Below are 27,980 nucleotides of genomic sequence, written 5' to 3' on the forward strand. Positions count from 1 at the left end.
AAAATTCTATGTTAGTGGATATTCTATTCTCTAACTCTAGTGGGGCTCTTAATAAATTGACAACTGAAAAAAAAATGATTGAAATCTCTGTAATGTTGTCAGCACATGAAAAATTCATTTATCTCTAAATTTCATACAAAAAAGGAATAGCACAAAACCTAAATGACACTTACAGTTAATGACTTTGATTTTACTCAGTAATACCTTTTCATTTTGGAAGAAATATTATAATTCAGGTTATTCTACAATGTGTTCAGCTTAGATTTACAGAGTCATCACCTTTTATTCTATCTTATAAATACTGATGATGATTAACTCAGAGAAGGGCCAGTGCTGTGTTGTAGTAGGTTAAGATGCAACCTGCATGGCAGCATCCCACATAGGTGCTGGTTCACAGCCCATTTGTTCCACTTCCAATGCAGCTCCCTGCTACAGTGCCTCATCAGAAGATGAACCAAATGCTTGGGCTTCTGCATTTACATGGGAGACCTGGATAGGACTCTTGGCTCCTAGCTACAGCCTGGCCAGTGCTGGAAATTGTGACCATTCAGGGAAGGAACTAGTGAATGGAGGACCTGTCTCTCCTTCTGTCTCTGTAACTTTGGTTTTCAAGCAATAAATCAAGAAAATATTTTGGGATGACATTGTGTTGAAGCAGGCAAAGCCACAGCCTGCTACTCCAGCATCTAATATGGGTGCAGGTTCAGATCCCAGTATCTCTGCTTCTGATCGAAGTCCCTGCTAATGGCCTCAGAAAGTTGTAGAGGATGTCTCAAGTGCTTGGGCCCCTGTCACCCACAAGAGCTACCTGGAAGAAAATCCTGGCTTCCATCTAGACGAGTCCCAGCCATTATGGCCATTTAGGGAGTGAACCAGTTGAAGGATGGTTTCTCTCTCTTTGTCTCTTTCTCTCCCCCTCTTTCCCTCTCCAACCTTGCTTTTCAAATAATTAAGTAAACTTTTAAGGAAGAAGAGAGGAATACTAAAATCTTCAATGTTGATAAAAATTAACAACCCTAATATGTTCATTTGAAATGCATCTGGGCTGGACATTAGACCTGGTTATGATGATGTAGGTAAAGACACCCATCCCTCTTCTGAGTATTTGGTTTTTCTCCGAATTCTAGCTCCTGACTCCATGGTCTTGATAACACAGCTCTTGGGGTCTGTAGGGTTGGCTAAGTAATCAAATTCCTGCCACCAATGTGGGAAGCCAGGATTAAATTCCTAGCCTCTGGCTTCAGGGCCTCCTGGCCCAGAAGCATTTCAGACATTTGGAGAATTAAATTTCTCTACCTCTCAGATAGATTTCTAAATATTAAGAAGTAAAATCTGTCTGGGTGAGATATATTATATACTTACTATCCAGTTTTATTTCACTGACACATGAAGAAGTGAATGTTTCTATGTTGAAAAGTCATTTTGGTTTCTAGAGAATTTAAAATGAAATGATTGTTCCATGATAGCCATTAAACATTGTTTGGCAAAGATCAGCCCAGTTAAATGAGAAATTTGTGAAATTAGTCACATATCAGTGTGCACATTTGACTGCTTGAGCCAAGTTTTGCTTTAGAAGACTTTTAAACATAACAATCCAAAGGAAAACTAAAAAGATGATAAAAATACAGGCTTTTGAAAAATATATTTTTCTTAAAATGCAAAACTGTCATGATGGTATAAACCAGGAAGATGTAAATACACCACTGAGAACCAAAAGCAAATGGAACTATCTTGTTTGGTGATTTGAAGTGTTAAGAGAAATCCTTTACTTTTTCTGCAGAGAAGATAAACTGTTATAATATACCATGGACAAGTCATTTGCTCTAATGAAAACAAAATGAATACACACCTGCATACATACATATAAATCTTTTATTGTGGGAAATAAGGTTTAGGAGATTCCAAGATGGTTGATTAGAGAGCAAAGCACTGCGTTCGGCTAGGGATAAATAGAAAAAAAAAAAAGTATAGGTAATGCACTCTAAGTAGAGATGAGAGAGAAAATCACATTGGAAACTATAAAAGGTAGAGGACTGCCATAGACCTGTGTAGAAGATATGGACATGCAGCATGAACAAGGACACAACACACAGATGCTGCAGCCAAAGTCAGAGAGGTGGTAAGACAACCATGAAGAACTCTGAGGCAACCCGAGTAAGGTATAAAACAGGTTCTGGGGATCAAGCTGCATCAGTGGAGCTGTCTCAGGAAATATGCCTTTTTCTGGTCACTGGACAAGCTGGCAGATCAAGAGTAGAAACTCTGCACCCAGAGACTGTAGCAGACTTGTGTGCTGAAACTGTGTGGACTCTGTGGTTACATGAGACAGTGCAAGGTGTAGCTGAGTCTCTGGATTAATCACTGGGTGTGGATTCACATACTCAGACCTCCTTGGTTTCCTGGGGCTGGTCATTGCAGTGGGCACTGCACTCTTAGTGAGGACTGCATAGGTCATTCATGTGGCTCATACAGTGATGTTGATGAATCTTGAACCCACTGGGGAATAACACTGCATTGCTCAGCTTGGAGAGGAGGCATGGGGGTGATCATACCAACAGAGGTGACCATTTCCCCCTCTGTTAAAAGGAGGTCATCTATGGTGCCCAACTTGGATGTAACCCTGAATACTTGTTGCATCCTGGAGCACTGAACAGAGCTCTCTGGTCACATCCAACATTCAACTCTTGCTATTTATTTAAAGTGCAGATATTCCAAAAGCCACAGAAGCATATAGTTCAAAGATAAAAGCCATTAAAAGAAAAAACCAACTAACTCTACAAATGCCTAAAAATAAACACAGAAATTCAAGAAACAAGAATAAAAATGCATAATGTTCCCCAAAGGAACATAACATTTCAACATTAGAACGTGAAGATAAGAGATTAAAAAATCCTGGAAATGAAATTCAAAAGATTAATCACAGCATTATTAAAAAGCAATCAATGACATGAAGGAAAATCATCCCAATGAAATTGAGATTTTAAAAGCAAACCAAAATGAAATATTAGAAATGAAAAATAGATCAAATAAAAATGCAGGGGGAAGCCTTGATAACAGATGTGATGAGGCAGAATAAAGATTATCTGAACTACAGGACAGACCTTTGGATACTTTCAGTTGAAAAAAAAAGCCCAGAAGAAAAAAATTAGAAAACTTGAAAACAATGTTGGAGATTTATGTGATACTATTAGTGTACCCAACATATAGGTCTTGAAGGCATGGAAAGAGAAAATAGATTAGTAAATCTATTTACTGAAATACATAGAGAAAAATTGCCCAATTTGGAGAAAGAATGGGCTGTCCAAATCCAGGAATCACATATAACTCCTAATGGACATAAGCAATAAAAAAGATATTCACAGTGAAAAATTGTAGTCAAACTTTCAATGGTAAAACATAAAAGATTCTAAAATGTGCACAAAAACCATCAAATTACTTTCAGAGGATCTCCATTTAGACTTACAATGGACTTCTCATAAGAAACCCTGTAGGCAAGGAGAGAATGGCAGGTTATAGTCTAAGTCTTAAGAGAACAACACTGTCAATCCAGAATGCTGCACCCTGCAAAGCTCTTATTTAAGAATGACAGTGAAATGAAGACCATTCATAATTGAACTAGGAAGAATTTTCAGTCTACTACATTAAGAAACACAGAAAGTCATCATGAATGAGAGGGGCTGGCATAGTATTGTAGCATAATGTAGCACTGTATTGTAGATAATGCCACTACCTACAGCACCAGCATCCCATATGGACACTGGCTCAAGTCCTGACTGCTGCAATTCTGAACCAGCTCCCTGCGAATATGCCTAGAAAAGCAGCTGAAGATGGCCTAAGTCCTTGGGCCCCTGCACACATATGAGAGACCTAAAATAAGCTCCAGACTCCTGGTTTCAAATTGGTCCAGCTACAACCATTGTAGCCATGTGAGGAGTATACCAGTGGGTTGAAGACCCCCCGCCCCCGGCCTCTGCCTCTACCTCTCCATAACTCTGCTTTTCAAATAAATAAATATTTAAAAAATGTGAAAGCTTTATGGCAGCGCCGTGGCTCAATAGGCTAATCCTCTGCCTAGCGGTAGTGGCACACTGGGTTCTAGTCCCAGTCAGGGTGCCGAATTCTGTCCCGGTTGCCCCTCTTCCAGGCCAGCTCTCTGCTGTGGCCTGGGAGTGCTTGGGCCCTGCACCCCATGGGAGACCAAGATAAGCACCTGGCTCCTGCCTTTGGATCAGCGTGGTGTGCCGGGCGCAGCGTGCCGGCCATGGCGGCCATTGGAGGGTGACCCAACGGCAAAGGAAGACATTTCTCTCTGTCTCTCTCTCTCTCACTGTCCACTCTGCCTGTAAAAAAAAAAAAAAAAAAAAAAAAAAAGTGAAAGCAAAAAATACTTCAACAAAAGAACAAAAGTTATCCAAAAACACAACAGGAAAATTTATGAAACAATGACAGGGCAAAGTCACTTTGAATGTAAATGGCTTCAACTCTCCAGTTAAAAGGTACAGACTGGCTGAATGGATTAAAAACAAAATTCATCTGCTTGCTGCCTGCAAGAAACACATCTCAGGAACAAAGATGCATGCAAACTGAAAGTGAAAGGATAAGAAAAGATTCTCTATGCTAATGGAACACAGGAAAGGGTAGATGCAGAAATGCTAATAGCAAAGACAAGAGACTTTCAACAAAAACTATTAAGAGACAAAGAATGGCACTATATAATGATTAAGGGATCAATTCAATAGGAAGATGTGAGTATAAATAAATGTATATGCACAGAATGCTTAGGGTCCTGGCTATTTAAAAGAAATGTTGATGTTAAAAGAAATGTTAAAGATACAAAGAGAAACATAGACTCCAATAAAATAGTAATGGGGGACTTCAACAACCCAAATCATTAATGAACAGATCCACAAGACAAATAATTAACAAGAACAAAACTAATTCAAACTATGGACCAATTGCACCTAACTGCTATCTACAGAACTTTTCAACCCATCATTGCAGAATACGCATTCTTTTCAGCAGTGCACGGAACTTTCTTAATAGACTATATGGTCATCCATAAAGCAAGTCTCAGCAAATTTAAAAAAAAAGTGAAAATCAAATCGTGCATCTTCTCTGACAAAAATGGAATGAAGCTAGAAATCAACAACTCAAGAATCTCTAGATCATATACAACCACAGGGAGACTGAACAACATGCTCCTCAATGAACAGTAGGTCATAGAAGAAATAAAAACAGTTCTTGAAATGAATGAAGATGATAATAAATCACATCAAAACTTATGGGATAATACAAAAGCAGTGTTAAGAGGGAAGTTTAGAGCAACTGGTGCCTACTGAAGAAATTGCAAATGTGTTAAACAAATGAGCTATCAATGAATCTCAAGGACCAAGGAAAACAACAGCCCAAACTGCAAATTACTTACAAAAGATCAGTAAAATGAAGAGCTGGTTTTTTGAACAAACAAAATTGATTCATTATTGGCACAACTGATCAACAAAAAACAGGAGAAGGCCTAAATAAGTAAAATCAGAGACAAAAACAAGATCTACCAACAGATACCAGAGAAATAAAGAGAATCACCAGAAACTGTTACAAAGTTCTGTATGTCAATAATTGGGAAATGCAGAAGAAATGGATAGATTCCTGGATACAATCTACCAATATTGAGTCAAGAAGCCATCCCTTGTCACTGAACCCCAGTTCAGTCTCACACCCTATTATTCTCCACCCAAATCCCTGCATTCAACCACTGGTTTGGTACAAGCAAACTTGAAGATCCTGTATAAAGGAATTCATCTCCAACTTTTAACACCCCCCCCCATAGCCTGCCTAAGATTTAAAAATGCCCAGACCCTGGAGTCTTGACCCTCAAGCCACTGGCAACTGATCAACCACTGTAAGTTAATTTTCTTTGAATAAATTCAGACTTGCTGTGCATTTGTATCCAGTCTCCTCTGTTTCTTCTGCCTTTTCCTTATAGGAGTACCCCTAACATCCTTGTATAAAGCCAACATCATGATTCCTGAACCAAAAAAGATAAAATAGAGAAAGAACTACAGACCAATATCTCTGATGAACACAGATGCAGATATCCTCAACAAAATACTAGCTAATTGAAACCAACAACACATCAGAAAAGATCATTCACCTGGACCAAGTGGTATTTATCACTATATGCAGAGATGGTTCCACATTTCCAAATCAGTAAATGTGATTCTTTCCATTGCAAACTGAGGAACAAAAGTGATATGATTATCTCAGTTGATTCAGAGAAAGCATTTGAAAAAATACAACACCCTTTGTTGGTAAAAATCTTTAAAATGAGTATAAAAGGAGCATTTCTCAACACAATCAAGGCAACTTATGATAAACCCATGGCCACCTGTGTGAATTCTCTGCTGTATTATAAGTTGTGACTTCTGGCCAAAGGTTTTCCCACAGTCATTACATTCATAAGCTTCCTTCATTGTGTGAATTCTCTGCTGTTTGATGAGGTCTGACTTTTGGCCAAAGGATTTTCCACAGTCATTGCATTCATGGTTTTCCCCCATTCAAACTCTCTAATGTTCAAAAAGGTCTGACTTCTGGCCAAAAGCTTTTCCTTAGTCATTAAGGTTTCTCCCCTGTGTGAGTTTCCTGATGCATTATGAGTCGTGACTTATAGCCAAAGGCTTTTCCACAGTCATTACACTCAAGTTTCTCCCTTATGTGAATTCTCTGACAAGGTGGGATTTTCACAGAAAGAAATTTCTACAAGGAATGCATTCATAAGGCATCTCTCCTGTGTGAATTTTCTGATGGATTACAAGATGTGACTTCTTGCAAAAGGCTTTTCCAGTCATTGCATTTATAAGATTTCTCTCCTGTGTGAATTCTCTGATGGGCTATGAGTTCTGACTTATGGCTGAAGGCTTTGCCACAGTCATTACATTCATAAGGTTTCTCTCCTGTGTGAATTCTCTGATGACTTACGAGATTTGACTTCTGGCCAAAAGTTTTTCCACAGTCATTACATTCATAAGGTTTCTCCCCTGTGTGAATTCTCTGATGGATCATGAGATATGATTTAAGGCTGAAGGCTTTTCCACAGTCATTACATTCATAAGGTTTCTCCCCTGTGTGAATTCTTTGATGAACTATGAGATATGACTTCTGGGCAAAAGCTTTTCCACAGGCATTGCATTTATAAGATTTCTCTCCTGTGTGAATTTTCTGATGGATTACAAGATGTGACTTCTTGCAAAAGGCTTTTCCACAGTCATTGCATTTATAAGGTTTCTCTCCTGTGTGAATTCTCTGATGGGCTATGAGTTCTGACTTATGGCTGAAGGCTTTGCCACAGTCCTTACATTCATAAGGTTTCTCTCCTGTGTGAATTCTCTGATGACTTATGAGATTTGACTTCTGGCCAAAAGCTTTTCCACAGTCATTACATTCATAAGGTTTCTCCCCTGTGTGAATTCTCTGATGTATTATGAGTTGTGACTTTGAGCCAAAGGCTTTTCCACAGGCATTACATTTATAACGTTTCTCTCCTGTGTGAATTCTCTGATGGGTCATGAGTTGTGACTTATAGCCAAAGGCTTTTCTACAGTCCTTACATTTATAAGGTTTCTCTGCCATGTGAATTTTCTGATGTGACATGAGTTGTGACTTACGGGCGAAGGCTTTTCCACAGGCATTGCATTCATAAGGTTTCTCTCCTGTGTGTATCCTCTGATGGGTTATGAGTAGTGACTTATAGCCAAAGACTTTTCCACAGTCCTTACATTTATAAGGTTTCTCTCCTGTGTGAATTCTCTGATGTTTGATGAGGTCTGACTTCAAGCCAAAAGCTATCCCACAGTCATTACATTCATAAGCTTTGTCCCGTGTGTGAATTCTCTGATGCACTCTGAGATATGACTTCTGGCCAAAGGCTTTTCCACAGCCATTGCATTCATAAGGTTTCTCTCCTGTGTGAATTCTCTGATGACTTATGAGATGTGACTTACGGTTGAAGGTTTTTCCACAGTCATTACATTCATAAGGTTTCTCCCCTGTGTGAATTCTCTGATGTTCGATGAGTGCTGACATCCAGCCAAAGGCTTTTCCACAGGCATTACATTCATAAGGTTTCTCTCCTGTGTGAATTCTCTGATGTTTCATGAGTGCTGACTTAGAGCAAAAGGCTTTGTCACAGTCATTACATTCATAAGGTTTCTCTGCCATGTGAATTTTCTGATGTGACATGAGTTGTGACTTACGGGCGAAGGCTTTTCCACAGGCATTGCATTCATAAGGTTTCTCTCCTGTGTGTATCCTCTGATGGGTTATGAGTAGTGACTTATAGCCAAAGACTTTTCCACAGTCCTTACATTCATAAGGTTTCTCTCCTGTGTGAATTCTCTGATGCACTGTGAGATGTGACTTTTGGCCAAAAGCTTTTCCACAGACATTACATTCATATGGTTTCTCTCCTGTGTGAATTCTCTGATATTTCATGAGTGCTGACTTAGAGCCAAAGGCTTTGTCACAGTCATTACATTCATAAGGTTTCTCTGCCATGTTATTAAATTTTTTTTCTTGAATTTTCTTGTTGGTCCTAATTATGTCATCACTTTTCATGGCAACTGAAATGAGAAAAAAATTCACTGAATCACATATAAATGCTTTCTCCTGAAATACTGATGTAAAGGGAATGAAGTTGCTTGTTATCAAAGTGGCATAAGATTTTAACATAATCAGTAAAAGACACTTATTTATACCTATTATATGGTTCTTGGTTGTACCAATAGATTTCCCAATGTTCAATCATGATTTATCCTGTTTACTACTTGAATTTTATTCAAGTATGGCAGAACGGCTTTCCTTGTTAGATTTGTTAATTTACTGCTTAGGGTGCCTGCATCTCAAAATAGTGCCAGTTTGAGCTCTGGTTACTGTGATTCTGATAAATCTCTAGTATATGTAAATTAGAAGGCAGCAAATAATGATTCATGTGCTTGTGACCCTGTGATATGTCAGGGAAGACTAGATGAAATTCCAGCCTTTTGGCTTCAGACTAGTCAGATCTAACTGTTATAGGCATTGGGGGCTTGAGCTACCAAATGATCTCTTTCTCTCTTTCTCCTCTCATTGTCACTGTCTTTAACAATGATGACAGTACTATAAGATGTTAAAGAATGGACAAATATTTAGTCAGTATATTGCCCCATTGCCTAGCTACCAGTTTTTCCCTGTCCTTCTTCTTTAGTTTTTATTATTATTAAAATTTTACGTTTTGTGCTTTTCAGGTATTTCAACCATAAATATGGGAATGTTTTACTGGATCAGTTACTTGCACAGGAAGAAGAGTGAAATGTGTCTGACTTCCAAACAGGATCAAATTTAAGAGACAAGATTTGGGCCGGTGCCGCAGCTCACTAGGCTAATCCTCCACCTTGCAGCACCAGCACACCGGGTTCTAGTCCCGGTCGGGGTGCCAGATTCTGTCCCAGTTGCCCCTCTTCCAGGCCAGCTCTCTGCTGTGGCCAGGGAGTGCAGTGGAGGATGGCCCAAGTCCTTGGGCCCTGCACCCCATGGGAGACCAGGAAAAGCACCTGGCTCCTGCCATCGGATCAGCACAGTGCGTCGGCCACAGCACACTGGCCGTGGTGGCCATTGGAGGGTGAACTAACAGCAAAAGGAAAAACTTTCTCTCTGTCTCTCTCTCTCACTGCCCACTCTGCCTGTCAAAAAATAAATAAAAAAAAAAGAGACAAGATTTGAATCTATAGTTGTCTCATGTTCAGTCTTCCCAGGTAAACAGCATTTGAAGGAATTTTCAAATGAGAAACTCTGCATTTATCTGCACTCTATGACAGCTTCCCCATATTCCTAAGGAAATTTAACATCTTCAGCTTCTCAGAACGATAACAGGTACAGAAACATCACAATAAACCACCTTGGGTATACACTCCCTAAGGGTTTAAAGAATTTGTTTTTGCAACCTAGAATGTGTTTACCTTCTTTGAAAAATGTTTTGTAGCTGATTCTTAAATCATCAGCCCTGGGTATCGCTCTTCAGTTTTTTACATAAACACACTTATGTGATAATTTGAGTCTCTGGAGGCTTTTTATCAGCTGTCTCTTATTTTCAAGAAAGTCTTCATTTCCTTTGCCTTTCTTATCTTTTTTGCTTGAGTCAGAATTCATACTTCAAACTCTGCTCCCAAATCTGAGACATTCAACATGAAACAATGAGCTCATTTGACCTTGGGATTCAGAATTGCAAGACTTTCTTGGTTGAGTTTAGGATCAGTTATTTTCATTTTTCTATACAAGTGCATGCTTAGCTTCAGGATTTCTGATGTTACTGCACAGAGGCTTACTTCTGAACATCTCTTAGCATTTATTTATGTATTTATATGCTTGAGAGTCAGACACAGAATTAGATAGAAGGGAGAACGAAACAGAAGATTGCCAGCCATAGGCTTCCTCCTCCAATGTTTCTAGCAACCCATTTTTTCTTATTTTATGAGAAAGGCACTGAGAAAGAGAAAAGAGAGAGAGTTCACATTTATTGGTTCAGTCATGAGATCCTTAAAATAGCAAGTTCTGTGCCTCGTCAAAAGCATGAGTGGGGACTCAATCTGAAACAAGTTTCTATAACTTGCCAAACTGACAAGAACTGAAGAATAAATGCATGAAAGAAACATATCAAATACAGAGAAGGGCAATGTATCTAACCTAGAAAAAAATCCTTAGTAACATCAGAAAAGGATTGGAATTTTATTAAGTCAAAGAACAACTTCATCAAGAACAAAAGAGTTAGAGATATAATGGCATCCCTAGAAAACTCTAGAATCCATTGTCTGATGCAAAAAAAAGCCAGCTTTCATCAAGAATAACACTTGGGAGAAATTCATAGAAAGAGCCTCAATCAACATTTGCTGCAATCTTTATGCCTTGGCCTCCCTCATCGTTATGTATATACTGACCTGGAAGGCTCTGATTTAGGCACTCATTCACCATCCATGGCTCTGCTTCTTGCTCCAACTTAAAGATCAAATCAGGTTTGGTAATGCAGTGCCCTATTAATGGAAACAATGTAAGCTTTTGTGAAATCATTATCTTGAGTTATTTAAAGGAATACAGCTTATTCCAGGAACTATGCAACAAATGTTCCAATTTGAGTCCTTTCCTAGATGGTAGACATTCAGATTATTCATGGACTCAAATTTTTTACCTGCCCACCATTAAACTTTATACAGTGTTCACTTCTTTTTCAAACAGCAATAACATTTTATCACTGGGCATGTTATAGGTGTCACTCACCCAAGGAGAGCAGGCTGCTGTAGGTCTCCAACATCACATCCCTGTATAGAATTTTCTGAGCTTTGTTCATGTTCTGCCATTCCTCCCAGGTAAAGTAAACAGCCAGGTCTTCAAATGTTAGCATCACCTGTAATAGAACACTTCTAGTCAACATATTAACTCTGTCACAAAATAAACACTGACCATTTTTATTTTATACATAGGAATGAAAGAAGAAAGAAGGATGTAGTTTCATTTTAGACTTGTTGAGCATTTGGACAACCACACAGAAGCTTTCAGCAGGGAGTCAAACCTATGGTCTAAAGATTGTGAAAAATGCCCCAACTGGAAGAAAACAGGAGTTTCAGGTCACAAAGGGCCACATATGTCAAGGGGAATTGCACAGCAGGCTGAAAGGAAGACAATATTGACTCTTGAATGAGCTATGTTAAGGTGAAGAATGTATTCAGGTGAAAAGACAAGAAACCATCAGTGGAGCTATGTTGGGAATGACCAGAGAAGAATTTCCAGAAAAACACCATGCAAAGTCACTTCAAATATCGCAGAAAAAAATATTTTAAAAAAGAGGGCAGGCATCCATCTTGGTGTTTATGATGCCAGCTAAGATACCCTACTTCTACTTCAAAGTGCCTAGGTTCAAATTCCAGTGCCAGTTCCAGTTTCCAGCTCCCAGCTAATGCTGGAGAAGCACTAGTGATGCCACCAATGAGAAAAAGCTAGACTCCATTCCTGACTTCTGGCTTAAGTCCTGCCCAACCTTTGCTTGGTATGGTTATTTTTATAGTGAATAAGTACACGGGAGTAATCTCTTTTTTTCTCTCTCTGTCCATCAACTTCTTTCTCAATCAAGCTCATAAATATTTCTAAATAAGAGAAGATTCAAGTAAGACAAAGAATAGAAAATAGTTTTAGACTTTGACTATGCTTATTCTACTAACATACATTTGAAGAACTGAGATAACATTATACCAAATTAAAGTGAAAACAATGGAATTAATTGCCCAAAAACAGAACCTGGGAAAGTGTGTAGTATAATCTGCATTTGTGACCAATAGAAATACATAGAGATTTGTTTAAGAACTCGCAATAGGCACCAGTATTATGGTGCAGCCAGTTAAGCTTCCAACTGCAATGGCGGCATCTCACGTGAAGACTATTTGAATCCAGAGTACTCCACTCTAATCCAGATCTCTGCTAAAGTTCCTGAAAGAGCAGTGAAAGATTGCTTAAGTATTTGGACCCCTTCAATGAATATGGAGACTAAGATTGCACTCCAGGCACCTGGCTTTGGTCTGACCCAGTCCCAGCCATTGTGGTCATTTGGGGAATGAACCAGTAGATGGAGGGTCTCTTTCTCTCTGCCCATCTCTCCCAATCTCTGTAGCTCTGTCTTTTGAATAAATAAATAAATCCTAAAAAATAAAAGAACCTGTAGGAGATTCTTTTCCCCACACATTCCTGATCCTATCCCTGAATCAAATTCAGCTTCTCAAAACTATTAAGGACTGAAAACTGATTTGTGTTTTTTAGTAATAGGTAACTCTTAACCTTGCAGAATGCTAAGTGTTTATTTCCAGGGACACATGAAAACACTGCTCACTACATCATTGTTGTTTCAGACATCATGACCAAAAAATTTAGCATATTGTACTCAAAGTTTCAACTCAAAACATGTAACAAATGTATATTTTGCTAAGGCAACAGAAAGACCAGAGGCCAAATAGCCATATCTTAGATGATTGTAATATTTCAAAATCATACCAAATTCATCATTCATCATGTTTGTGTACATTCTCTGAGAATAAATTTTATGCTTATTTTTCCATTTTAATTAATAAACTATAATAATAATAATAATAATCCTCCTAAAATGAAAACTGACAACAAGCTGAGCAATAATTAAGAAAACCACTTACAAGGGATGTAATAATTTTATTTATTATTAGAAATATGTGAAGGTGCCAAGAATCATATCTGGAAGAGAAGACAAATGGAAGGAGTTAAAAGAAAACTTATCAGGTTTCCTTCTACATTGCACTGGGGAAAAAAAAAAGAATGTAATACAATGAACAAAGAATAATGAATATATTAACCTAGGAAACATCAGTTTCCCTGTGGAGAAATATTTAAACAAGAAAATATATAAAAAAGCACATTCACTTCTATTAATTAGTAGAGATTGAACAATTATCATTGGTTTAATGAAAGCATTGTCTACAAATTTATAAAATAATAATGTAATATTGAGATAGTAAAATTTAAGGGTGATTGTTCAAATAAATGAGCTTATTAAAGAGATAAACATTATACTTCACTAAATTTTACACTGAAGAAACTTATTTTTTTATATTTTATTTTATTTTATTTTTTGACAGGCAGAGTGGACAGTGAGAGAGAGAGAGAGAGACAGAGAGAAAGATCTTCCTCTCCCATTGGTTCACCCTCCAATGGCCACTGCAGCTGGTGTGCTGCAGCTGGCACACCGCACTGATCCAATGGCAGGAGCCAGGTACTTATCCTGGTCTCCCATGGGGTCCAGGGCCCAAGGACTTGGGCCATCCTCCACTTGTCCCTGGCCACAATAGAGAGCTGGCCTGGAAGAGGGGCAACTGGGACAGAATCTGGCACCCTGACCAGGACTAGAACCCAGTGTGCCAGTGCCGCATGGCAGAGGATTAGCCTAGTGAGCTGTGGCGCCGGCCAAGAAACTTATTTTTGAATTACCATTTTTCTATTAATGCAAAAGTATCACACAGGACTCCATATCTGTGTGTACTTTAGAACACTTTTTATTTTTTAGACCTGAAATTCTATAGAAAGCATGCAATTTACAGATTCAAATTTTTTTGGGCAAAATTGCATTGGAACAAATTTACATAATGTATATTTAATATATATGTTTAATTTAACTTACTTTACCAGTAATGATTCCAAATGAAACCATTCCTGGTATCCATCCCTTTACAAGACTCTGGATTTCATTTTTCATTTGTTTAACCCCCCAGGATATCAGTAAATCTGATACAAACATATAGTTTGTAAAGTATTTGCCTTCTCAGATTTTCCTTATCTTCTGGAAAGCCATGGGTCCTACCCATTGAAGAGATAGGGTGTTACCAAGATTTATCACAAACTACCAGACCTTTAAATGAAACCATCTCTAAGGCATGAGTATTAATCAGTACCTCAGATTAGTTCATCATTTTTGACCCCAAGCTGATGATAGGAACTGCCCAGATGAGCCCATCCCAAAATATTGAATTAGAATTATAAATCAAATGGCTATTTGTTAAACCATTGTATTTTCTGATTTGTCCTACATCAAATGCTGATACACCCTGGTGAGCAGGGAAGAAAGTTGCATTACATGCAAAATAAAATTAATAGACCTTCACAATCTCATGTAGAAGTTTCCATAAACATGAGACCTGCACTGCCACATGGCAAGTAAAGCTGCCACCTGGAATGCAAGCAACCCCATTGTTTGTATTCTGGCTGTTCTGCGTTTGATCCAACTCCCTTCTAGTGGCCTGAGAAAAGCACTAGAAGAAGGCCCAAGTACTTGGGTAAATGCTGCTAATATAGGAGACCCAGATGAAGCTCTTGGCCTCAGCCTGTCCCAGCCCTGCCCATTGCAGCAATCTCAGGGAGTGACTCAGCAGATGGAAGATTAGTGTGTCTCCCTCTCTCATATACTTTTAAATAATTTTTAAAAATCTTACATGATCTGTGCCTGTCAATTGTATCTTAGCAAAGCTGCTGATACTAAAAAATCTAGTCCTGGGAAATCACAAATTCATTGGAGATCAAAAGATAATGCTTCGCATTTCTGCTTATATGTGGTCATATTCTTTTTGTTTATATTTTAAGAAACTTATTAGCACATGAAATCTGATTTAGTATAATTTTACTATTCAGAAAATAGAAAAAAGCTCACAGTAATTTTCTGAAGCTGCATGTATACTAAATATTGCATAAAACTTTCAAGAAGAAATTATTGACACTGGGAAATTTTGATATGCTTTTTGAAGTCACACAATACATACATAACATCAGGATCAAAGGGAACGTCATGCTCAGGGCAATCTTCTAAAGCAATACTGGTGACAGTTTCTGAAATTAATCTGAAAAATAAATGTGTTTTTTAATGAAGTGTGGCAAAATAGAAATCACCATCCAAAAGTTAGGATGCCAGGTATCTACAAATCATGTGACTCAAACCACTTATCTCCTGAAATGTAATTTCATCATTTTACATGCAGGGACCCTCACAGATGTTCCTTGAGCTACCAGGAAGAATTACTGAGGTACAGGGGGCAGCAGCATAATTCAAGATACCAAGTGTATGGCAGACTAGGTTTCACAGACCTCCATTTCTCGAAATCATGAGTGTGGAATGAAGTAATGGGCATGTGGTAGGAAGCAATGTAGACAGTCACTCTCAGACATGAGAGTTTATCCCTCCACCCCAGGCCACACCCTCAAGACCACTTAAATAAGTAACACTCACTAGGCCCTTGCCTTTATTTCTAATCCATTCCAATCACAACTTTTTTTTTTAAAGGCTGGTCCAGAGCTTCCAATATCACCTGGGCTTTCTTTTTTTTTTTTTTTCTTTTTTTATTTGACAGAGTTAGTGAAAGAGAGAAAGACAGAAAGGTCTCCCCTCCTTTGGTTCACTCCTCAAATGGCCATCACAGCCAGCACTGTGCTGATCTGAAGCCAGAAGCCAGGTGTTTCATCCTGGTCTCCCATGCAGGTGTAGGTGCCCAACCACTTGGACCATTCTCCACTGCCCTCCTGGGTGACAGCAGAGAGCTGGACTGGAAGAGGAGCAACCAGGACTAGAACCTGACACCCATATGAGATGCCAGCACTGCAGGTGGAGGATTAACCAAGTGAGCCATGGCGCCGGCCACCTGGGCTTTCATAACTTATGGATGAGGTAAGGTAATATCAACTAAATTTTGTTCATTCTGGTCAGTATGATCAATAACTGCTTGGACAGTGCAAATCTAGGATCTATGAATTTCAGTGACTTTTTTCTCTGCTCTGAAGTAGTAAGGTATTGTCTCAGAAGGCATCAAGTGGCATTCTGTCAGAAATGTTTCTTATTCCTGGAGCTTCCTTCTTAACTAACTTTTAATCCTTTAAAATGGTGCTTGATCTTACCTACTAAAATAAATGTTGGCCATCAACAGATTGTTTTTCACAGTGAGGAAAACTATTCTAATACTTTAAATGGATTAATATGGTTAGAAAACAAAGTGAGTGTCTTCTGAAAGATTTGTGAATATTTAAAATTGTAGTACCTGGCAATTCTATACCCAAAAGTTACTGAAATGGATCTATTCATCACTTCATCCAGTCATCTGTATATATTTTTTTTAACTTTTATTTAATGAATATAAATTTCCAAAGTACGACTTATGGATTACAATGGCTTCCCCCCCATACTGTCCCTCCCACCCACAACCCTCCCCTTTCCCACTCCCTCTCCCCTTCCATTCACATGAGGATTCATTTTCCATTCTCTTTATATACAGATCAGTTTAGCATACATTAAGTAAAGATTTCAACAGTTTGCTCCCACACAAACATAAAGTGAAAAATAATAGACGATTTTTTAAATGATGATGAAATCAGATCAGACCTATTGTCATGTTTAATCCCAGTGAGAGTCAAGCTGGGAATTGATAATTTCTTTCTTTCTTTCTTTCTTTTTTTTTTTTTTTTTTTACAGAAGATCAGTTTAGTATACATTAAGTAAAGATTTCAACAGTTTGCACCCCCATAGAAACACAAAGTGAAATATACTTTTTGAGTACTCGTTATAGCATTAAATCTCAATGTATGGCACATTAAGGACAGAGATCCTACATGAGGAGTAAGTGCACAGTGACTCCTGTTGTTGACTTTACAAACTGACACTCCTGTCTATGGCATCAGTAATCTCCCTATGCTCCAGTCATGAGTTTCCAAGGCTATGGAAGCCCTCTGAGTTCTCCGACTCCTATCTTGTTTAGACAAGGTCATAGTCAAAGTGGAGGTTCTCTCCTCCCTTCAGAGAAAGGTACCTCCTTCTTTGAAGACCTGTTCTTTCCACTGGGATCTTACTCACAGAGATCTTTCATTCAGGGTTTGTTTTTTTTTTTTTTTTTTTTTTTCCCAGAGTGTCTTGGCTTTCCATGCCTGAAATACTCTCATGGGCTTTTCAGCCAAGTCATCTGTATATATTTAACAAAACCTTATTTTTTTAAGAATTGTACTTTCTCCCACAAACTAGGCAAAGACAGGATGTCATGGAGTTCCTGCTTTTACTCATTTTCCTGTCTAAATGAGAATGGGCATGAAATTATGATCAACTTCTTGGGGATTTGAATGGTAGTAGCATAGACCATTGACTCTTGGTTCACAGCTATTGGTCAGTTTTCTATGTATAATGTATTAATTGTGCTGTTCAAATTCTTGTATCATCTCTAATCTGGTAATTGCCTTTCAGTGACTTGATTATGCAAATTGAGGGAGGTCAGTCTCTTTTTCTATATTTACAGAATTTTTTTTTAAAAGATTTATTTACTTAAGAGGCAGAGTTATAGAAAGAGAGAGGCAGACACAGAGAGGTCTTCCAACTACTGCTTCACTCTCCAAATAGCCACAATGGCCAGAGCTGGGCTGATCTGAAGCCAGGAACCAGGAGTTTCCTCTGGGTCTCCCACACTGGTGAATGGGCACATCTTCTATTGTTTTCCCAGGTCATACTAGAGAGCTGGATCAGAAGAGGAGCAGCTGGGCTATGAACTGGTGTCCATATGGGATGTCCATATGGCACTGCAGGCAGATGCTTAATCTATTATGTCACAGTGGCAATGCCAGGACCTCAGTCTTGAGCTTCAATCTTAAGTAATTTCACCTCAGACATAGAAGTAAATTATTTCTTAGTTCCCAGCATCATACAATTTAAACAGAAAATCAAGTTGCAGGCATAAAAGAACTACAGTGGTATAATGGATTCCCATGTCCTTTCCAGGAGTTATTGCTCTCTATAGGGGTAGCCACATACCTCTACCAGCAAAAATTGCTCATTTTGGAATTGGAGATGAAGATTCTGTGGGGATTCCTGAGAAGAAAGTAGGAAGGCTACTCTAAGTTGTTGTTGATTGGCCTTTTACAACTCACTTTCTCTCCCTGGGTCATCTTAGTTATACCTTCTGAGTAATGGCTGGCATTTATAATTTCAAGCACTGAGTCAGAGAGAAGAGCTCTAATACCTTATTAGTACGTATTGAAGAATGAAATATATAGCCCCTGTGATATAAAGAGAGTGATGACCACAGAGAAACTAATTCAGGATCCCTTAAGGACTAAAAGTTGAGGTCGTAATGTACCAACCAGCATTGTCTCATCATGTTTTATTTTCTAATTATTTGATTCATTAACATATTTTGTAAAACAGAGGATAACATTGAATGGCACCTTTCCCACATGCACAAAAGGTCTGTTTCCTGAATTAAGCATATTAGGTCAGTAGACACACTCACACATTTCCTTATGAATTAATAGCCATATTCACAAATAAGTATAGAATGTATCGTGCAGAAAAGAAGTCACATTGTATGAGGAAATTAATATGGAATATTACACTTAACTGTATAGAGTCTTAAGATTCCTTTTGTTGGCTGCCGCTGAGGCTCAATAGGCTAATCCTCCACCTAGCGGCGCCGGCACACCAGGTTCTAGTCCTGGTTGGGGTGCAGGATTCTGTCAAAAAAAAATTCCTTTTGTTATAATTTCAATACTACCTGATTAACCTGCATGTAAATGGATCTGTAAGGTGTGAATATTTTTGTTATATTTCTCATAGTGATTTATTTAAAATATGAATAGTAGATATCATATATACCATAATGGAGCTCAGACTTTGTTATTTTTCTTTTTTTCTTTCTTTTTTTTTTTTTTTTACAGGCAGAGTGGATAGTGAGAGAGAGAGAGAAAGGTCCTCCTTTTGCCGTTGGTTCACCCTCCAACGGCCGCTGCAGCCGGCACGCTGTGGCTGGTGCATCGTGCTGATCCAAAGCCAGGAGCCAGGTACTTATCCTGGTCTCCCATGCAGGTGCAGGGCCCAAGCACTTGGGCCATCTTCCACTGCACTCCCTGGCCACAGCAGAGAGCTGGCCTGGAAGAGGGGCAACCGGGACAGAATCTGGTGCCCTGACCAGGACTAGAACCTGGTGTGCTGGTGCTACTAGGTGGAGGATTAGCCTAGTGAGCCATGGTGCTGGCCAGACTTTGTTATTTTTCTACTCATCAGTTTTAGTTTCAAAATATTCTATCTAATGGACTACCATATTGATTTTACATGTACACTACTATTAGTAATCTATATTCTAGTTTGTGTAGGTGTAGACAGATAATTTGTTGGGTACATGCATGCACCCAGGTTGGTAAGAAAGTATTAAAATAATAACAAAAGGAATCCTAAGACTCACTCTACACAGGAAGTCCTACTTAGAGTTGGCTGCCCATTAGGCAGACATCTGGGTGCTTTCCGTCGTGATGCACTGAACTGTGTCTCTCCAAAGTTTCTGTCTTCAAGCTTTAACCTGCAGTGTGACTCTATCTGGAGATGGTGCCTTTAATGGCACAATTAAAGTAAAAAATCAAATGTGTGAGACTTTAACCCAGACTGATGACCTTATAAGAGAAACAAGAAATGGACATGAAAAAAGGAAATATGAGATGACACAGCAAGATGATATCTGACTGGAAGCCAGGGAGTTGTCAGGTGAAAGCAAACCTACTGACACTTTGATCTTGGACTTCCAACTTACAGAACTATGTGAAAATAAACGTCTTTATTTAAACAATCCAACGTTCAGTAATTTGTTATGGTGAATTTGGCAAACTAAACAATGTCCACCTCTGCCTGCATTATCTGCTGCCACCTACATGATCCACACAAGTTTTCAGAGAAATATAAAAATTACAAATTGATGGGGCTAGCACTGTGGTGCAGTCAGTTAAGCCACTCCCCATGGGGCTGGCATCCATGTGGGTACCAGTTTGAGTTCTGACTGCTCCATTTCTTATCCAGGTCCCTGCTAGTACACCTGGGGAAATGATGGAGGATAGCCCAAGTACTTGAGGCTCTGAATCTATCAGGGAAATCCAAATGAAGATCCTGATTCCTGACTTCACACTGGCCCAGCCCTGGCATTTGTAGCCCTCTGGGAGGTGAATCAGCAGATGGAAGACATTTTTATCTTTCTCTGTCTCCCCCCTTCTCTGTGTAACTCTGCCTTTCAAAAAATAAATCTTAAAAAAAAAATAAGTAAACTATGGCTTTAGAATCTAAAGACCTAAACCAGAGAAAGAAAAAAAGCAAAAGATTAAAGAAAAGATATATAACAAAAATGTAGATGAGGCAAGCACTGTAGCACAGTGGATTAAGCTGCTATTTACAATTCTGGCATATCATACATGTGCCAGTTTTTGTTCTAGTCACTCTACTTGTGACCCAGCTACCTGATATTGGACCTGGGAAAGCAGCAAAAGACGGCCCACGTGTGTGGGCCTCTGCCACCCACATGGGAGACCAAGATGAACATCCTGGCTTCAGCCTGGCCCACTCCTAGCCATAGCAGTCATTTTGATCAATGAATCAATGAATGGAAGACCTCTGTGTAACTATGCCTGTCAAATTAATAAATATTTTTAAAGATTTATTTATTTATTTGAAAGGCAGAGTTTCAGAGAAGGACATATAGAGATCATCCATCTGCTACTCCACTCCCCAAATGGTAGCAATGGCAGAGGTCAATAAGAAGCCAGGATCCAGGAGATTCTTCTGGGTCTCCCACATGGATGCAAGAGCCCAAAGACTTGTGGCATCTCCTGGTGTTTCCCCAGGCACATTATCCGAGAGCTGGATGAGAAGTGAGTGGAGCAACTGGGATATGAACCAGTGCCCATATGGGATGCTGGCACTGCAGGTGGAGTCTTTACTTGCTAGACCACAGCACAAGCCTCAATAAATATTTCCTAAAATTTAGAGAAAGAAAATATGAGATGAATAAATTGTGGTTGTTTATATGAATGCATTTCTGAAAAGTACATAACTTGATACAAATAAAAATTTTAAATTTGTTTTTAAAAGATATTGATTCTTGCGTCCTACACCATAAGATATACATCAACTTTCACAGGTTTTATTATGCACTTATTCATCAAGTTTCATAGGTGCAATCAGTAGTGAGGCTCAAATAACTGTCTTATCCAGGGATCCCACTAAATTTAAGCAGGGTATTCAACAGAAATTTTAAAAAATTTTCAAAACATGTATCAGAAGAAAAATAAATAATTTACTTGGTACATCTCACTTTACTATAGTACTGCCTAAATTTTCAATAGTCAGATGTACTCAAAAAATCCCACAGGTGGCAGAGATGGTCTAACATTGTGAGTAATAAAGTTTGTAAGTTACTTGGCTACAGAAAATAAAAATTCATAGATCACAAACTAAAATTATTAAGATGGCTCTAAACGCACACACAAAAAAACAACTCAAGGTCTTCATGCATTAAAATTTTTTACCTTAGACTTAATTATCAAAAAGGTGATTATTTCAACTATTCTCTATTTGGCAGCCCAATTTTTTTGTTTGTTTGTTTTTTTAAAGATTTACTTATTTATTTGAAAGTCAAAGTTACACAGAGGGAGGAGAGGCACAGAGAGAGAGAGGTGTTCCATCTGATGGCTCACTCCTCAGATGGCCACAATGGCTGGAGTTGCACCAATCCAAGGCCAGAAGCCAGGAGCTTCTTTCTTCCAGGTCTCCCGCATGGGGACAGAGGCCCATGGACTTGGGCCATCTTCTACTGCTTTCCCAGGCCATAGCAGAGAGCTGGACAGGAAGCAGAGCAGCCAGGTCTTGAACCAGAGCCCATATGGGATGCTGGCGCTTTAGGCCAGGGCATTAACCCACTGCGCCACCACACTGCCCCTATTGGCAGCCCAATTTTATCTATTAAATCTGGAAAAAATAAATATCATCTCAAGTTAGATGACTAAATCTTAATCCTATGTGTCACCCATTATGTCCACTGTACCATATATCAATATCAATGTATCTGATGCTTCAATAGATAAATGATGTGTCTCCACTATTACAAGTGTGGAGATTGCATTTTCTTCAAAGCTTTTCCAAAAGTCCCTCAGTCTCTGCCTTCACTTTGAAGGGACACTTTTGGGATATACATGGGCACCTCATTGATTTTGCCAGCAAACACAATTTTTCCAATGGGAATACAAGCATACATCACATTGATTGACATCCTCCTTGAATGACACTATTTGACACATTGTGAAGAACAAACAGGGCTAATATCTTATATTCCTTGGGTTTTTGTGTAAGGCATGTTGTCTACTAGGACTCTGGCCATAGATATAGAACAATAAAACCTGAGCTTGTCTACTGAGGCCTCTTTACCATAGAATGGATCCAAACTTGGCATACCCCACTTGGCAGAGAGGATGGCCTCCAATGTCTACTGTCTATGTCCAGATGTCAGGTTACTGCAGAAAACCACCTCTCTAGCAAACAAGAAAAGCCACTTAAGTTCAGCTGGACACCATTCTTCTCCTGCCTGTTGATATCACTACGGCTATTCTGGATGCTTTCATTGGTTGCAATACAGAGACCTAAAGTTGTCAGAGACATTATCAGTTGCCAAAGCATAGCCAGTGCTGCAGCTCACCAGGCTAATCCTCCACCTGTGGCACCAGAACTCCGGGTTCTAGTCCCAGTCAGGGTGCTGGTTCTGTCTTGGTCGCTCCTCTTCCAGTCCAGCTCTCTGCTGTGGCCTGGGAAGCCAGTGGAGGATGGCCCAAGTGCTTGGGCCATGCACCAACATGGGAGACCAGGAGGAAGCACCTGGCTCCTGGTTTGGATTGGCACAGCACACCAGCCATGGTGGCCATTTGGGGGGTGAACCAATGGAAGGAAGACTTTTCTCTCTGTCTCTCTCTTACTGTCTAATTCTGCCTGTCCAAAAAAAAAAAAAAGAAAAAAAAAAAAAAGGCATAAACCAAGTGTTGTGGCTTAATGTCTATTTTAACACTATTACTCAGAACCAATCTAGCCCAAACCTTAGAGAGTTGAAAGCTGTTATACTCGGCCCACCCATAAATGGGACATTGTGCCAGGTGGGTTTTGTATCCTTGAACTGCAAGGAGAATATCATAGAGATTAATGCTCCAAACTGATCCAGCTCCCTGCTAATGTGTCTAGGAAAGCAACACAGGATGTTTCACTCATGTGAGAGACCTGGAAGAAGCTCCAGGCTTTTGATAGCAGTCTAGTCTAGCCGCAATCATTGCAGCCATTTGGGGAGTGAACAAATCAGAAGAAAGATCACTCTCTCCCTCTCTCACTCTATGACACTTGCAAATACATAAATAAATCTTTAGATTCCTCAATGCTCAATCATGATGACTTTTACTACTTTAGGTCTTTTTTTTTTTCTTTTTTAAAGAATTATTTATTTGAAAGGCAGAGGGGAGCTGGTGTGGTGGCTCAATGGGCAAAGCTGTCACTCGTTAAGTTGGCATCCTGTATAGGTGCCAGTTCAAGTCCCAGCTATTCCACTTTTGAACCAGCTCCTTGCCAATGGGCTGAGAGAAGGAAGCTGGCCTAAGTACTAGGGTTACTCTCACCCACATGGGAGACCCAGAACAATCTCCTGCTTAAACCTGGCCACACATTGTCCACTGAAGCCATCTCAGGAGAGAATCAGTTAATGAAGATCTTGGTCTCTCCTTTTCTCTGTAACTCTTGACTTTCAAATAAATAAGTAAATATTTTTAAATTGATTTTAAAAAAGATAGGGAGATACACACACAGAAAGAGAGAGAGGGAGAGAGAGGTAGAGAGATCTCCAACTGCTTGTTCACTCTCTAAATGTCTGCAACAGTTGTGACTGGACCAGGTTCTTAAGTCCTCCACTTAGGTGACAGAACAATTAGGTGACAGGAACTAAGGAATTTGAGACATCATCCGCTATTTCCCAGGGATGTTAGCATGAAACTGGTTTGGAAGTGGTGTCCCCAAAACTGGTCCACACACTCAGTAAATGAGAAATTTAAAGCATAAACTCCATTTAACCAATATGGTAATCACTAATGATCTTGGGAAGAGCAATTTGAAAGGAATAGTTGAAATAAAAATAAGATTTCATTAAATTGAATGATAATAATAAATAGAAAATGACATGGATGCCAATATTAGTGACTTTTAGGAATTTAAATTGATAAAGAGAAAGGCTGGAATTGTGGTACAGTGGGTTAAGCTGCCACCTGTGATGGCAGCACCACATGTGAGTGCTAGTTTGTGTCCAGGCTACTCCAATTCCAATTGAGCTCCTTGCTAATGCATTTGGGAAAGTAGCAGAAGATGGTCCAAGGTCTTGGACCCCTGCCTCTCATGTGAAAGACTTAGCTAAAGCCCCTGACTTCAGTCTGGTCATGCCCAAGCTGTGAATCTTCAGGGAGTGAGCCAGTAGATGAAAGAACTCTGTATTTTCTTCTCTCTCTGTAACTCTGCCATTCAAATAAGCAAATAAATTTTAATAAACAAGTTAATAAACTGATAAGAAGAAAAAAACTCACAATATTATGTCATCTTATACCAAAAAGATAAAAAAGAACAAGTACTTGTGACAATGTGGAAAAAGATAACTCTCAGACACTGTGGGTGAAAATGCAACTTAGTTCAGGTGTTATGGAGAACAGTATGGTCATTCTTCAAAAAAGATAAAAATTGATCTATTATATGACATAGTTATCTTACTCCTGGCTATATATCAGAAGAAAATGAAACTTTCATATCAAAGAGACAGCAATTCTCCTATAGTCACTATAACACAGTTCACAGCAGCCATGAACTATAACCAATCTAGCTGTCTATCAATGAAAAAGTGGACAAGGGAACATCATTTAGACACAAAAAAATACAACATTGTTACATCCTGCAAAATGTATAAAAAGAGATCATTAAATTAATTGAAATAAGCCAGACACAGAAAGACAAATGTCCCACTTTCCTTGTCATATATAGAAGTGAAAAAAGTTGATGTGAACATAGAATTATGATTATTAAAGTCTGAGAAGTGTGGAGGCTAGGGAGAGAGGGGGAATGGATAACAGGTAGCAAAATACAGTGAGGCAGGAGTAACTTCTGCTATTCCATAGTATAGTTAGATGACAACTGAGTACAAATTAAGTACTGTATAAAGAACTGAAGGACAGGAGCTGGTAGGAAATGGAAACATTAGTTGTCTAGCTTTTCTATGATATATATGTGTTCAAATATTAACTATCCCCCATAATAATGAATGAGTAGTACACATTAATAACTGTTTCAATAAAATTTTAAAAATCAGAGGCATGTGCATATACTACCAATGAACTATTTAAAAATGAAATTAAGAAAACATTTTCCATAAAATACAGTTAGAAGACAATACCTTCCATCCCTGTCACTGATTATTGAAATATATGCCCCCAAATCAGCAGCTCAAGATGGCCTTTTCACTATAACTTTCTGATCAGCCTTTACATGATTTGCAACCAGATAAATTGGTATTCTGAAAATGTCAGTGTTGGGAAGCTAAACTTGAACTCAAATGGGAGGATACTTATCCTGGTCTATTCAAATATTGCTATCAAAATACACAGAGGGTCATTAAACTTTTATCTGTGTCTCACATTTAAAATATAGACTGAGGGTGGGTATTTAGCCCAATAGTTAAATAGCTTCTGTCCTTTATGGAGTACCTGAGTTTAATTCCTAGATATGGATATAGCTCCTGACTCTAACATCTTGTTAGTGCAGACTGAGAAGCAGTGCTGATGGCTCAAATGATTGGGTTCATGAAACTCACATGGAAACCAGTATTGAGTTCTCAGCAACCAGCTTTTACCATGACCCTTACCATGGCATTTGTAGGCATTTGTTTAATAAATTAGCAAACAGGAATCCTCTGTCTCAAAGTCTCTTAAATTAAATAAGAAAGGAATTCATCAGAGAAAAAGAGATATAGATTTAGATGCCAGGTCACAAAAAGGAGTGTGGTAAGTGTTAAATGAAAGTATAATGAAATATTTACTTTCTTTCGATATGATCTAATAGATAAATGTTTATTCAAAATGGTAATATTGAAAATGAACTAGCTAATTATAGCTTCTCATAGATAAAAGAAATTATAGAAGAGTGGGCATCATGGTGTCACCATACGCAATGGCAGTATCCCATGCAGATGGTGATTTGTGCCCCAACTGCTCCACTTCCAATCCAGGTCCCTGATAGCAGCCTGAGAAAAGCAACAAAAGTGGCCTGATTGGGCCCCTGTCGCTCCCATGGAAGACCCAGATGAATCTCTTGACTTCAGCCCATCCCATCCTCAACTTTGGTAGCCATGTGGGGAGTGAACCAGCAGATAGAAGATATCTCTCTCTATCTCTCACCTCTCTGTAACTCTTTCAAATAGAAATTAAAAAAAAATTATAGAAAGGGGGAGGAGCCGTGGTGTAGTGGGTAAAGCCACCATCTGCAGCAATGGCATCCCATAAGGATGCCAGTTCATGTCCTGGCAGCTCCATTTCCTATCCAGCTCTCTGCTGTAGCCTGGGAAAGCAGTGGAAGATGGCCCAAGCCCTTAGGCTCCTGTACCCACGTGTGAGACCCAGAAGCTCATGATTCCAGGTTTCTAATCATCACAGCTCCAGCCATTGCAACCATCTGAGGATTGAATCAGTGGATGGAAGATCTTTCTCTCTTTCTTTCTCCCTCTTCTCTCTCTGTGTAACTCTTTCAAGTAAAATAAACATATCTTTTAGAAAATTATAGAAATATGATGTGAGTGCCCAATAAATAGTGAACTGTTAGTTGAAAGTGAGTTTCATTTATAAATGTATATTATAATTCTAGGAAAATTATTTAAAGAAAATTTTAGGAAAAACTGATCCTTTTTTATTTTTTCTTTTATTTAATGAATATAAATTTCCAAAGTAAGGCTTATGGATTACAATGGCTTCCCCCCCATACCGTCCCTCCCACCCGCAACCCTCCCCTTTCCCACTCCCTCTCCCCTTCCATTCACATCAAGATTCATTTTTGATTCTCTTAATATACAGAAGATCAGTTTAGCATACATTAAGTAAAGATTTCAACAGTTTGCTCCCACACAGAAACAAAGTGAAAAATAATAGACGATTTTTTAAATGATGATGAAATCAGATCAGACCTATTGTCATGTTTAATCCCAGTGAGAGTCAAGCTGGGAATTGATAATTTCTTTCTTTCTTTTTTTTTTTTTTTTACAGAAGATCAGTTTAGCATACATTAAGTAAAGATTTCAACAGTTTGCACCCCCATAGAAACACAAAGTGAAATATACTGTTTGAGTACTCGTTATAGCATTAAATCTCAATGTACAGCACATTAAGGACAGAGATCCTACATGAGGAGTAAGTGCACAGTGACTCCTGTTGTTGACTTTACAAATTGACACTCCTGTTTATGGCATCAGGAATCTCCCTATGCTCCAGTCATGAGTTTCCAAGGCTATGGAAGCCTTTTGAGTTCTCCGACTCTTATCAGAAAAACTGATCCTTGATAGATC

General features: G+C 38.8%; 1 protein-coding gene across 1 annotated transcript in view; it reads right to left on the reverse strand.

Moving 5' to 3' along the window:
- Positions 1-1,854: 1,854 nt before the first annotated feature.
- Positions 1,855-27,980, reverse strand: part of LOC103347276 (uncharacterized) — a 366,450-nt gene continuing 340,324 nt past the window's right edge. Inside the window, 4 exon segments of the mRNA XM_089313651.1 lie at positions 1,855-6,840; positions 6,842-8,615; positions 10,965-11,057; positions 11,302-11,428. Coding sequence (XP_089169777.1) covers positions 6,738-6,840; positions 6,842-8,615; positions 10,965-11,057; positions 11,302-11,428 — 2,097 coding nt within the window. The 3' untranslated portion in view covers positions 1,855-6,737.

The sequence above is a fragment of the Oryctolagus cuniculus genome, chromosome 15 (assembly GCF_051225735.1).
Source record: "Oryctolagus cuniculus isolate XC-2025 breed Fujian yellow rabbit chromosome 15, ASM5122573v1, whole genome shotgun sequence".
Lineage (NCBI taxonomy): Eukaryota > Metazoa > Chordata > Mammalia > Lagomorpha > Leporidae > Oryctolagus > Oryctolagus cuniculus.